The sequence below is a fragment of the Myotis lucifugus genome, unplaced genomic scaffold (genome assembly GCF_000147115.1).
Source record: "Myotis lucifugus unplaced genomic scaffold, Myoluc2.0 scaffold_5, whole genome shotgun sequence".
NCBI lineage: Eukaryota > Metazoa > Chordata > Mammalia > Chiroptera > Vespertilionidae > Myotis > Myotis lucifugus.
In genome coordinates this window covers 11,110,928-11,124,068 of record NW_005871053.1, presented here as the reverse complement: position 1 = coordinate 11,124,068, position 13,141 = coordinate 11,110,928, and the positions used below count along the sequence as shown (strand labels likewise).

Genomic DNA, 13,141 nt, shown 5'->3' with positions numbered 1-13,141 from the left:
CACTGAGCAAACCAGTGAGTGAGTCAATGTAGGACAGGGATCAACCTGAACAAGGTATGTGCCTTTGATTGGGAATCAAACCAGCAACCCTTTGGTCCATGGGCCAACTCTCTAACCACTGAGCAAACCAACCAGGGTGAAAATTTTTAAAAAGTTTTAACTCCTAGAAGCAGAGAGAGGGAGCATGATGCAAATCTTCTGATTACTATGCACAGTGGAAGGAAGGAAGGAAGGAAGGAAGGAAGGAAGGAAGGAAGGAAGGAAGGAAGGAAGGAAGGAAGGAAGGAAGGAAGGAGAAAGAAAGAAAGAGAGAGAGAGAGAGAGAGAGAGAGAGAGAGAGAAAGAAAGCAAGCAAGCAAGCCCATGGCAAACCATTGCTGATTCTGTATAACTGACTCTAACCTTCTGCCTTTTGAACATTTTCAACTGGTTCCAACCTCCTGAGATCCCAACGTTTTTGCCTTACATTTGTGTATTGCTTTAAAGAGAGTCCCACTTGGTGAGAATTGCTTTTCAGCTTTGACTTTCATTTATATAGCAAAACCTCCAGAACAACCCTGAGCAATGTCATACCCCTGGAAACCCGAGATAATGTTTCCCTGGTCAGCAAAATTGTTCTCTTGGAATAGGAGGAATTTTCCCAGTGTCCAGGGAAATTAGTGTCTGCTTTGGGTTCGAGCCATTTGATACAGTTTCCTGAACAAAGCAAATACCTGGCGATACCAGGAGCCCTACTGGGGATGCTTGCCCTTCCCAGAATTCCTTCTGCCCAATCAAAACATCTCTGGTCCTACACTAGCTTTTCAAGATGGCAGTTAGCTAATTTGCAAAACGGACCCAAATTCTTAGGAAAGGGTTAAGTCCCTGGGTTTTTCGATCCTGGCTGTAGATTAAAATCATCTGGAAGAGGGAGGAGGGGCTCTTTTTCAACAATAGCAATGCCAGAGCCATACCCCTGACCAAATGAATTAGGATCTCCAACTGTGAGGCCAAGGCATCTGTATTTTTAAAAAGCACTTCAAGTGATTCTGATCTGCAATCAGGGTGGAGAACCACTCTCATATAACCAGAATTACAACCCTTAGGAGCACCTGCTCTGCCTTAGGCACCATGTTTTTCTCTTTTATACATTATCTGTCACCCTCACTACAACCCTACGTGAATGATCATCATCACCAAGTTCAGACCGCCAATAAGTGCTAGAGCAGTGGTTCTCAACCTTGGCTGCACGTTAGAATCACCTGGGAATCTTTTTTAAATCCTGATTTCTGGGCCTCATACTCCAGAAATTCTGTTTCTTTGTTATGGGGTGGGGCCACAACATTAGTAACAAAGAAACAGAATTTCTGGAAGATGAGGCCCAGAAATCAGGATTTTTAAAAGATTCCCAGATGATCCTAATGTGCAGCCAAGGTTGAGAACCACTGTGCTAGAGGGAGATTCATACTCATGTTTTTCTGACTCTGCTGCTTTTTCTTTCTTCTCATATTTCTCGAAGTGTGGGACATGGGCCATTGGTGGTTTTCAAATTGATTTAAAATTGTGGGTGAATGTGACATTAAATGACACTGAATCATGTAAAAGAAAATTACTCCTTTTTCAATTCTTAGTTTAAATTCTTGAAATTTAAGATGAAAGTTGTGGTGGTGGTAGTATGCTGCCAAGTCTTCTCACATTTACTCACCCCTCTTTTTAACAAATCTTTTAAAAAGCCCAGAATATTCTGTGGGAAACAGAATCTAGCTCAGGTGTGATAATATTGTTTTGTTTTCATTGAATTTACTTTAGGGTTTACTTTTATTTATGGCAAATGTTGCCTCTGCTCTTTCATTTTCAGTAATGAATAAAGTTCATTTTTAAAGAAATGTATTTAAATAAAAAATGAAGTTAGTTTTTTTAATATTAAACAATAGTACAGGTGTCTTGAATATAGCAAAACAGGTTTAAATGGTAGATGAATGACAGAAGTTTGAGAAATACTTCCTTACAACATGCTAACTTTAAAAGTAGGCATCTCCCCTGGCTGTTGTGGCTCAGTGGTTGAGCATCAACCCATGAACCAGGAGGTCACTGGTTCAATTTCCAGTCAGGGCACATGCCTAGGTTGTGAGCTCGATCCCCAGTAGGGGGTGTTCAGGAGGCAACCAATCAATATGTTTCTCATCGATGTTTCTATCTCTCCCTCTCATTTCTCTCTCTCCAAAAAAAAATCAATAAAAACATTTTTAAAATAAATAAAATAAAAGTAGGCATCTCCACACCTGTCACACCAGATAGGCAAACACTTGTTTCAGCCAGGACCTATGAACTTTGTGGTTGCTTCTAACAAAGGTGGAATCCTGAAACAAAAGGCTAATAAATGTGGGGAGTGGGAAAGGGTGTACATTCACTCTCAAGTAATCAATGAAATGCAAATCAGAGCACAAATGGCATGCCACTTTTTCACCTATTGAACTGTCAGACTTTTTCTTAATGCTGTCCCATCTTTAAGAAACAGGTAATCTCAGGTACAGGTGGTAGAAGGATAGTTTGCTATACACTTTCTGGATGGCAATTGGAAATACAAATCATAAATTTTTAAAATATGTATACTCTTTGGGCAGTAACTCTATTTATAGGAATTTATCCTAAGAAAATAATCAAAGATCAAACTGTTATCAGTGGAAGTAGAGTTCTTGGGATACCACAAGGAAAAGAATTTCCTGAAGTCCCCATAGGAGGATGGCGTTTCATGGAAAGCTTTATTGATGATGTAAAATCAAGGGGGTTCCCCTCCAACGTCCTATCTCTGTCTGTCCCTCCATGGAAAAGGTCCAATCTTGTCTTCAACAAGGCCAGAATAAAAACCAGTGTCCTGAGTTTCTGTTCCATATTACAGCCCAGTCCAGCATCTGACTAGCTTAGCTTGTGTTCCCAGCTGCAGTCCATTGCATGTGAGGTCTGCACAGCATGGCCATGGGCCAAGCAGTTGCTTAAAGCCATATGGCTATGGAGAGAGAAGAGGTGAGTACACAGGTGAGTGCAAGTCACAGAGCTAGAGAGCAAGCACGAACAAGAATGCAAGAGAAAGGGAACTCTTTGGGGATTTTAACCTTCAAAGATTTTTCAGGCTTGCATTGGGGTCCACCCCTAGCCAATTTATTGTTCGGCAGGCTAGACTGACAGGCAAGCACCTTACCTTTATCACCCCAACTTTATCGCGCATGCACCTATCTCCCTCTTTGCTGGATCCCTTCCCGCAGTGATCTGCAGGGAATGGACCGGTGGCTCCCTGGGGAGCATGAAGTTATAGCTTCCTGGTGAAGCTGCCCAGATGACCATGCTGACAATGTCTGACTCCCCTTTACTCTCATCCTATTATTAATACTAATAAGCCAGCTAGCTAATTACAATGATAACAAAACTATATATATATATGTACATATATTCCTCAAAGTATTACTTGTTATAGAAAAACATTGCCTCGAATAGGACATTATGTAAATTACATAATGTAAATTACATACAACAATTAGAAATGATGCCAGAATAATCTGGAATACAGATAAGAAACTTGTTCCAGCATGTGCTCTAGTGTGAGGTTGGGATAAGGAGGTAGGACAAAAGATGGACTTTTCACTGTTTAACTTATTTGTGCATTATATTCACTCATTGTTTTTTTAAAAAATACCAACTATACTTTAATAAAAAAATTTTAAAAATGTAACTCTAAAAGAAAGATACTATTTTTAAAGTAGATTAATATCATGGAAAAATAGTTATGACTCTATTGTTAAGTGGGAGAAGCAGTAACAAATTACTGTAGGTGAATACTGATATTTGCGGGGGATGGGAATGTTAAAAGAAGTAAATGCATATTCCCAGAAAAATATCGAAAGGATAAAATACTAATGAACTTCCTTTTTAAGAGGCTGACTTTCTCTCCCTCCTTGTTAGACTACAGATTCTCCAGATGTGTTCCAGGATAGAAAAGGCCCTCTTCCTGTTGGAAGCCTTGGCAATAATATCCCAACTTACAGAAGCAAAGAGTAGGCTACATAGATGGGGCAGATCTTAACAAGAATGATGAACAGTTACCATTCATTCATTCATTCATTATTTGAGTGTGTGCCAAACCCTGAACTATGAAACAGTTTCAGGGAAAATTATTACCACTTCCCTAACTATTAAGAGGAAAATTCCTTATAGACAATTTATAACTCCGCCATCTTCCACGGGCACTAATTTAACTCAGGGATGTTTTCTTTGTAGCCGTTTTACAATTTTGAAGAAGATTGTTCATGACATAACATGGCAACTGGGAAAATGTGTAGCCTTCCTTTCATCTTAGGAAGATATGAATTACATGCACCCCAAGAGAAAAATCTCTATTCTGGTTGTGTTTGTGTGTTTTACAAAAACCCACTGAATTCCTCAGTCCCTCCTGAAGTCAGACATGGAAAAGTAAAAAACCTTGTAAGAACATCTCAGTAAAAAACACGCATCATAATAGATGGCCTAGACCTTGGGATTTAGAATCAAAAGGCCTGAGTTCTAGCCCTGGCTCTGAAGGGAGACTGGCAGAGGGGCCCACGCTCCCTGGGCCTCAGACCCCGCAGATGGAAAAGCAAGGGGCCTTTTGACAGCAGGATGTTGGGAAACCTGAATTCTCAGCTGGACTTTGCCTCTGACCTGCGGTGTGATCTCTGAATCTCCCTATGCCTCTGCTGCCTCTATGGGGTTAACAAATGAGATGAAATAAAGAAAAAGATACTTTGCAAAACAAGATTTGCTACCTACAAATGACATGGTAAAGAGAAGAAGCACAGAGCTGGAGAAGACAGGTCCTCTCATTGGAAGCTATTTCATGGAAGTGTCCACTGGAGTACCAGGTAGCATGGTCAACCATCATTAAGGAGAGAGATCATTCAGCTGACAGGTGGGCTACTGTCCCCACTCCCCACAACTGACCTGAGAACTTTAGTCAGAGAAATGCTCTGCCTCCCCTTAGGCACGAAGTTGACAGAGCTCTATACATTAGTCACATAATTCCAAATCTACTTAAATGCCCCCCACGGGGGGGGGGGAATATCTCATAACTCCATTTGGGATTTGCTATCTGTAAATCTAAACACAGAGCACTCTGCTTCAAGGAAATGTTTTACCTGGCAAGTGACTCTGAGAATGCCTCACCCACAAATGGCAACCAGATTGCAGTCATACTACTCAGAATGTATCCACGCCTGTTGAGGCCTCCAGGGAAGGTGCAAAGGACTATGGCTCTCTTAGTGTGCTCTCTCCCAGGAACCCTGCTCACTGCCTGTCCATTCCTCAGGGGCCTGGAAACCGTACTTCCCCACCAGGCCAGGATAGCTGGACTGTATGCCCCATCCTGCTCTCCGTTGTGGTTGTTCTTCCTTCACTGTAATCCTGCTAGGAAATTTACCAGAACTCGCACATCTGTAGTGGATGATGGCAATTGAAACAGTAAGTGTCAGGGGACAATGTTGGGAAGAGCATTTGTAGCCAAAATAGCCATAACTCAACAGGTCAAATAGGGTAGAGGAAGTTCTTTCCTTCTTCATCTCAGACCTTAGGGGAGAACAGAATGCCTCAGCTGTGACTTAAATTGTGCTTGAATTAGGGTTGCTACACTTAAGGGGTGGGGGGGTGAGGGGATGGAAAGAAGGCACCCAGCTAGATTTGAATTTCAGATAAACAACCAATCACTTCTTAATATAAGTATGTCCCAAATATTACAAAGGATGTACTTACATTTAAAAAGTATTGGTTATCTGAAATTCAAATTTAACTGGGTGCCCTGGCAACTCTAGCTTGGATATACCTGCATGTTCAATAAAGAGAACTGAAATATTAAATTTCCAAACCAGTTGCTGAAGTTATGTTATGAAGCCATCAATTGAATTCAGCTATTGGTCTCTCACCAAGGCCTTGGCCAACTGTGCAGCCACAATGTGTGATGATTTCAGATTAGAGAGAAAGGAGTACGCATTTCCCACGCTCCTGAAACTCCATTCCGATTTCTCCCATTTTCTGGCAGATTTATCTCCAGTTTCCTATGAGGTTCTGTGCCAACTCGAAAGAGAAAGATGTTCAAGGTCTCAAATATGAAATCAGAAGATGCTGGGTGGGGGAGTGTAGGGAGTCTTGTAACAGAGAGGCCTATGTTCAATACAAACTGGTATTCATGACAAATATACTTTCAAGAAGCACTGTAGGGAGGGATCCTCATGGATTACAAACTGGAGAGTTTGGCTCGGCTTACAAACATTAAGGTGGAAATCAGCCACTTTCAGAATATGAACTTCATTGTCTCCAGAGTAAATGACGGATATTCTGATGTGTATCTTCAAACTTGGATTGCCCAGTTTATCTACAAAAACTAGTCAAGTGAAATAGGCAATTGCCAGATAACCATACTGATTTGTAACTCATAAGCAAACTGGCTCAAAAGCTGACAGACAGGGGTTCAGGCTTCCATTCTGACACTTACAGAGTAGACTTTTTTTAACCTATAGTTTCGTCATCTTTTGAAAGACAGAAGAATTTTTGTCCTACATGCCTCATCGATTCTTTTTTATTTTTAAACTTTTTTATTTTTTAATTATGTTTTTATTGATTTTCAAGAGAGAAAAGAAGGGAGTAGGGAGAGAGTGATAGAAACATTGATGAGAGAGAAACATTGATTGGTTGCCTCCTGCATGCCCCCTACTGGGAATCCAGCAGCAACCTGGATATGTGCTCGGCCCAGGAACCAAACCAGTGACCTCTTAGTGCATGGGTCAATGCCCAACCACTGAGCCACACGGGTTGGGCTATTTTTAAATTTTTATCAGAAAAATCATCATAAACTTCTCAATGTGCATACATGTTTGGGTTTAATCAATGTGCTATATGCTATTTGTGTTTTGCTTCTTTTTCTGGATTTTGAACTTTCATCTACCAGCACCATACCCATATTTATCCTTATTGATATCTTCATGGTATGATATCATTTATATCTTGGAGTTAACTTCTCCCCAATTATTAAATACTTATATTTCTAGCTTTTTTTCTACTACAAAAAGTGCTGTCATATCCATCTTCATACAGATCCTCTTTTTTTATTTTTGGTTTAACTTGTTGCAACATGTTCAGCTTTTGTTATAGTTTGTCAAGTTGTACTTCAGGGGAGGTGGAATGGATGGGCCAGTGTACCTGGGGCCTCTCCCACAAGGTCTTTTGACCTTTTGGTTTATCCTAATTAATAGAAAGGCAGTAGTAATTATTTTAATTAAAGCTCTGGCTGAACATTTTTCAATGTATTTTTTCATAATTGCATTTCAATATATATGAATATGCCTGTCTTGCTCTTGATTCAGGCTTTCTACATTCTGGATTGTAGACTTTTGTGTGTATTTATTTTTTCATTGTTTTTATCTTTCTGTTGCACTTCCTCTCATCTTAGTTTTGTTACTGTCAATAATTTACTTTAATATAATCAAACCTCCTTGTCTCCATCTTCTTCCACAGTTTTAAAAAAAAGTCTATTTCATTTCCTTCTAAGATTTTTATGGGAATGTTTAAAATGTTTAACTATATAACTCATCTGGAATTTATTGCGGCCTGTGAGAATCAAGAGGTAATGAGAAAAGTAAAAAATTTAGAAATTAAAAAAACAAAACTAATTTCTGTCCAGCAGCATTAGCTTATGGCCTTAAGCAAGTCACTTACGTCTTCTAATTCAGTGTTCTCTATTAGACTGAAGGCAAGGACCTTGTCTTATTTCTCTTTATCTTCCCCACAATATCCAGCAAAGTACCTTACATTTAGGTACTTTGTGATAAGGTTTGTATTTTAGTTCTATTTCTTGCATATTGCTATCAAATTGTTCTAACAGCACTCATTGAATCATGATTCATATCCCAATTATTTATTTGGTTGCTTATGATTGGTCATGTATCAATGACACTCAGATTTGCCCCAATGGCAAAGCACCTACAAGTTTAGCACTCTGTGCAAAACATCTGAAATATGGAGATATTAAAGTTAAAATAATGAAAATGAAAATTTTATGCTAAATCAGACACCAGCTTACACTAGTTTCTAGTATAGTAGAGACATCATATGATCAGACACCAGCTGTTTGTTTTTAATTTATGGGAGAAATTTTCAAATTGAGAAAATTCTATCCAATACTTTAATTCCTTCTAATAATCAGGTAAGGAAAACCTTGGAACCACAAGTTGTTCAAGAGCAAAAGTTAAAAACCACATCTTATATTAGTCATTCCCAGTTGAGAATATAAATAAAAGCCTCTGATCAAGTATAAACACTATATAAATATAAAGTTCACCTAAACCAAGCTGAACTCCAGCTGAACCCCAAAACTCTTTAAGATTAGTCTTTTGAGTTGACAAGTTTGGAATTCCTATAATATTAGAAAGTCTAACGGGGATACATGTCAGATCTCCAGCGCATGTTCACACCAGCAACCTTAACTCTAGATGCTTCTGTTTATCAGTTTACATATCAGAAGAGAAACACAAAAGGACCTCACAACCTCACGTTCTACCATAGTAAAGACTATGGATTTTGCAAAGCAAGCAGGAGCTGGGTATGTTGGAACTATCAGAGAAAAAAAAAGAAAAAAAAACATTTCAATTCTGGATTCCTTGTACTCTGAGGATGATGATAACCAGTGTAAGAGGCTGGGGTCCTGTTCTCTGCACAGAGTTCCTGGAGATGTGGACAGGGTTGTCTGCTAAGGCTACCAGACCCCTCTGCCAGCAGCATCACTTTGCTATGCTAATTAATATTTTTTCATGGAGCTTACTTTTACTGAGACATTTGACTTAAAAAAAAGAATGTTTTGTGTTAAGAAAGACAATAATGCTGTTGTTTGTTGTTGTTTTTTACTGCTAGAACAGGAGTTAAAGATCTAGGGTTGGGTTCCCACTCTGCCACTTGATCTGGGATGAGTCATTTCACATTTGTAGACCTCAGTTTCCTTTTCTGGGAGGAAAAAAAGAGTATTTAGAATGGACAGTTTCTAAAATCCTGTATCTTTCCAATAGTCTTGTTCAAATATAAATGTTCCAATTCAAGAAAAATAAAAATGCAAGACTTCCTACTTCAGAAACTGATAATTCACTATTCATAATGGTCCTTGCTGAGTCATTCTTCACTTAGTAATTCCCCCTAAATTTCCTTAAATAGTAGGAATCTGTAGTGAAGTCAAACTGTGACTACAAGTCTCCAACTCTTTTTTATGAATAATTAGTTTATAATATACACTTGGTCTGTGAAAATGATATCTCTTCTCTAGACTATGACATTCGTGAACAAGATTCTACGGCAGTTGTGTGTATGTTGACAAGAAGTTAGAACTGTTGAACCCTGGTTTAGATATAGTGCCAAAAAGACAGCCGATTCCACAAAAATCATCTGCCTGGAAGGGAAATAAATCATGACCTCATTGAGCACGTGGTTTCTTCACCCCCAGGGCACTCTTGGTCCAGGATTCTGAAATTAGGACTAACACAAAGAGTCTGCTCCATGAAATCGAGCAATCATCCTTTCCCCTTCTCCCTTGCACTACCTCCAGAGACTGCACGGATCAATGGCATTGTTCAAAGCATTTCAGTAAATACTAGCTCAAGCCATTTTCCTACAAAATGTATCCCACCAAAAAGTTTGCTTCTCCTCCACTCACGAGTGTGTGTGCTCCAGATGTCTTTGAACTCTCACTGTCGGATGTGGTACAAACCATCCCAGATTGCCTTCGTTGTCCTGAGTTACCTCACTAAGCGCACTTTCTACTCTGCAAAGGCTGCTCACCACCCTCTCCGTCAGAGTGGACAAACCAGCTTGCTTTATGTCACTCTTGACTGCTGATTCAGATTAAAAAAAAGATGAAGGCAAAGTTACAGACAGTATCTCTTGTTTACACTTAGGAACCCCTGTGTGTTTGATTTTTTTAGGATAATATTTCTCTAATAATAGCAAAGCTCTACCATGTCCATTAAGAATGAGACACAGTTTCTACTAAGTGCATTTATATGAAGGGAAATGTTTCACGTAATTTTCCCAAAACCTCGGATGGTTTACAGTAAAGTTTTGCTATCTTGTTGCAGGTTCAGAAAATGGTCTTGCACAGAAGCAGCGAACACCTCGCCGAAGATGTCAGCAGCCCAAAATGCTGAGTAGCCCCGAGGACACCATGTACTATAACCAGTTAAATGTGAGTTCAAAGTGGCCATAAAGCTGTTTCACCGGCTTTGTTTCCAGTTAATAATTCTGTTATTAATACCTGTTCCAGCCCCTCCAGCCCCACCCCCACCCTCTTATGCTCTCGTCTTGAACATGTGCTTAGGCTCTTTATCTGTTGCTTTCATGTCAGGATGTCTGCCTTCACGGTGAATAATTGATGTGGTTTATCAAAGACGAGCAAGATGCATGCTTCATCAGGCTCACTTGAGCCCTTTGATCAAAAAAATTATGCTGTGACTTCTGATATTATCAGCATCTGCTTGCATTCAACACAAAATCACTTTGAATTAAAAATTAACGACTTGCTGCTTTGCTTTGACTGTGTGTTCTTGGCCCTCTCCACAGGGAACTCTAGAATATCAAGGGAGCAAGAGGAAGCCAAGAAAACTTGGGTAAATATCTGTCTTCTTAGTTCTAAGCAACTGTAAACAGAAGGGGTCCTTTGTGATATTACAGAAAATGCAAAACTTTCCTGAGAGGCTTCTAAAAAATATGCAATGGGTATAGCCCCGCTCTTGTTGACATTGGAAACTACTTTTCACAGTAGCAAGTATACAAAACTTGAATCTATTCTGTCTGAAAAGGCTGGAATTGCCATCGAAAGGCAAATGTTATTTCTCGGGGAATTGTACTTTCCTCATAAGTGGAGACATAGCAGATTGTATAAAACTCTCCCACAAACAAGATCACTCCACACAGGGCAAATAGGTGGATTCCCCTATATTACCCTACCCCTGAGCCTTAAAGGTACAGGAAAATTTCCGCCAGTGGTTTGATGCAGCGGTTCTCAACCTGTGGGTCGCAACCCCTTTGGGGGTCGAACGACCCTTTCACAGGGGTCGCCTAAGACCATCCTGCATATCAGATATTTACATTACGATTCATAACAGTAGCAACATTACAGTTACGAAGTAGCAACGAAAATAATTTTATGGTTGGGTCACAACATGAGGAACTGTATTTAAAGGGCCAGAAGGTTGAGAACCACTGTTCTAAGGCGTTTAAGCTCATTTAATTATTAGCATCTCAATTGAGAATAAGAATGAGGTAGGTAATTAGTACTAGTTTAAGAACTGGAGGAGGTTTGAGGGGAACTTTCTCACCTGGAGGAAAGCAGATGGAGAAAGGCCAGATAATTCACATACATCAAGTTGCAATATGATCACCATTTCCAAACACCACTACATTGGACCATTATCAGTGTGTGACTCAGAGGTGAAAGGCTTTGCGTATCAGACCCCAGTTCCTCTGTGCTGCAGGACTCTGGGCTGCCCTAAGCTATCCTTCTCCCATCCTAGCCCCAGTGTTGGGACCCAACCTTGTTCCAAGTACTCAAACAACTTTAGATGCCCCAGAGATGGCCGTGGCATTTCTTTTTCTACCAAAACTCTTTTCTTCGTTGCAGCCAAGTCAAAGTGCTTGATGGTGAAGATGAATATTACAAATCTCTGTCACCCATGGACTCGACCCTTGAGGAAGACAACTCAGCCCACCCTTTCTTTTTTCCCTCGTCCTCAAAAGGAGCATCTTCTGCTCAGCACTGAGTTGTCCTTCCTGCGCCTCAAATCTGTTGAGGGTAAGCACAGTCATGGTAATTGACTGATTGTCATTTAATAAGAAAGCACTGCAATGGGGTCAGCCTCTATGGATACATGCTGGAGCCTTACTGAACAACTTTCAGATTCTTAACCATTTTCTCCTACCTCCATCACCTTCCCCACATCTGTTCTGCAGCTTGAACTGAGTAAACCTTTCTTTTCTCAAACTATGAGTCTCTTGGGGACACAAAGTGCACCTCCACTGCAGTAATAACCATCATTCATGCCCCCATCTAAAAGGGTAACAATCTCACCATCAGCCAATTGCGGACACTGATGGTATTTCTTTATTTTTCCTACCATATCCTTCCATGCAGAATCTGCCCCTGTGAAAATCCAGAGGTTCCTTTCCTCCTCGCCTCTCCACAGCATCCCTTCCCCTTTGCTGGTCTTTCTACCCTGCCCGCCTCTCCCCAGGGGCAGGGTTCCATTTCTGAGGGTCTCCATGCTGGAAGAGTATACCAAGGACTCCTAGGCCTGTATAATTTTTTGTGTATTTAGGGAGAGAGCTCTAAATTTTTTAGATTCTTCCTATAAGGCAAATGAACTCCTCTCTTGCTAGTTATTAGGACAATAAAGTCTTTGCCTCTTTACTTCACCTTATCAAGACACCCCCATCATTTTAGCAATAAAAGAAAGGAGTGCATTGGAAAGAATCTTTGGACCTGTCAGAGACCATGTCACGTGGTTTTGTAACTGTCCACTCTCTGGTCGGCTGTCTGCAGGAATCATCTTCTCTCTTCATCTCTGCGTGCACAGATCTCATACAGTGGCTGGCACAGAGTGGACATCCAGTTAATGCCCACCCTTGACTGAGTGGAGAGACCTAGTTATACAAACATATCTGATAGAAAAGTTACTTTCAATTATATGTTATATGTGATTAATCACTTTTATTATCCGTAAGTTCTGATTTTTCATTCAAGGTTGGGCTAGTCTTGTTGTAATGATGTTATATTATACATTATAATCTCAATATGATTCAACATGCAAAACAATATGTGAGATTTCTGAGTGATGTAAAAAACCTACAAGACCCTTTCCCTAGAACAAATATTCTTAATTTTTTTTTACGTGGCAGATAGTACACATGGGAGTACTCAGATTTTGAGAAAAATAAACTTGAGGAAATAGGAAAAAGAACTTTTCAGAATTTTAAAGGGAAGAGTTTTAATATGCATTTTACAAACATTAATAATGAAATGAGGCATTTAAAGATCTCAGAAATTTGTAATTTTACAAGAAAAAGAAAGAGCCAATTATTCAATAGTCAAACTTTACTTTTTAAAAAC

The 13,141-nt window shown here is 39.8% G+C and overlaps 1 protein-coding gene across 1 annotated transcript in view; it reads left to right on the top strand.

The window, feature by feature from the left end:
• The window catches only part of MYO3B (myosin IIIB), a 357,063-nt gene extending 345,268 nt beyond the window's left edge, over positions 1 to 11,795 (top strand). The window contains exons 34-36 of the mRNA XM_023743517.1: positions 10,116 to 10,222; positions 10,597 to 10,643; positions 11,657 to 11,795. Of these exons, the coding sequence (XP_023599285.1) occupies positions 10,116 to 10,222; positions 10,597 to 10,643; positions 11,657 to 11,795 (293 nt within the window). The remainder of the gene's footprint in view (positions 1 to 10,115; positions 10,223 to 10,596; positions 10,644 to 11,656) is intronic.
• The last annotated feature ends 1,346 nt before the right edge of the window (positions 11,796 to 13,141 follow it).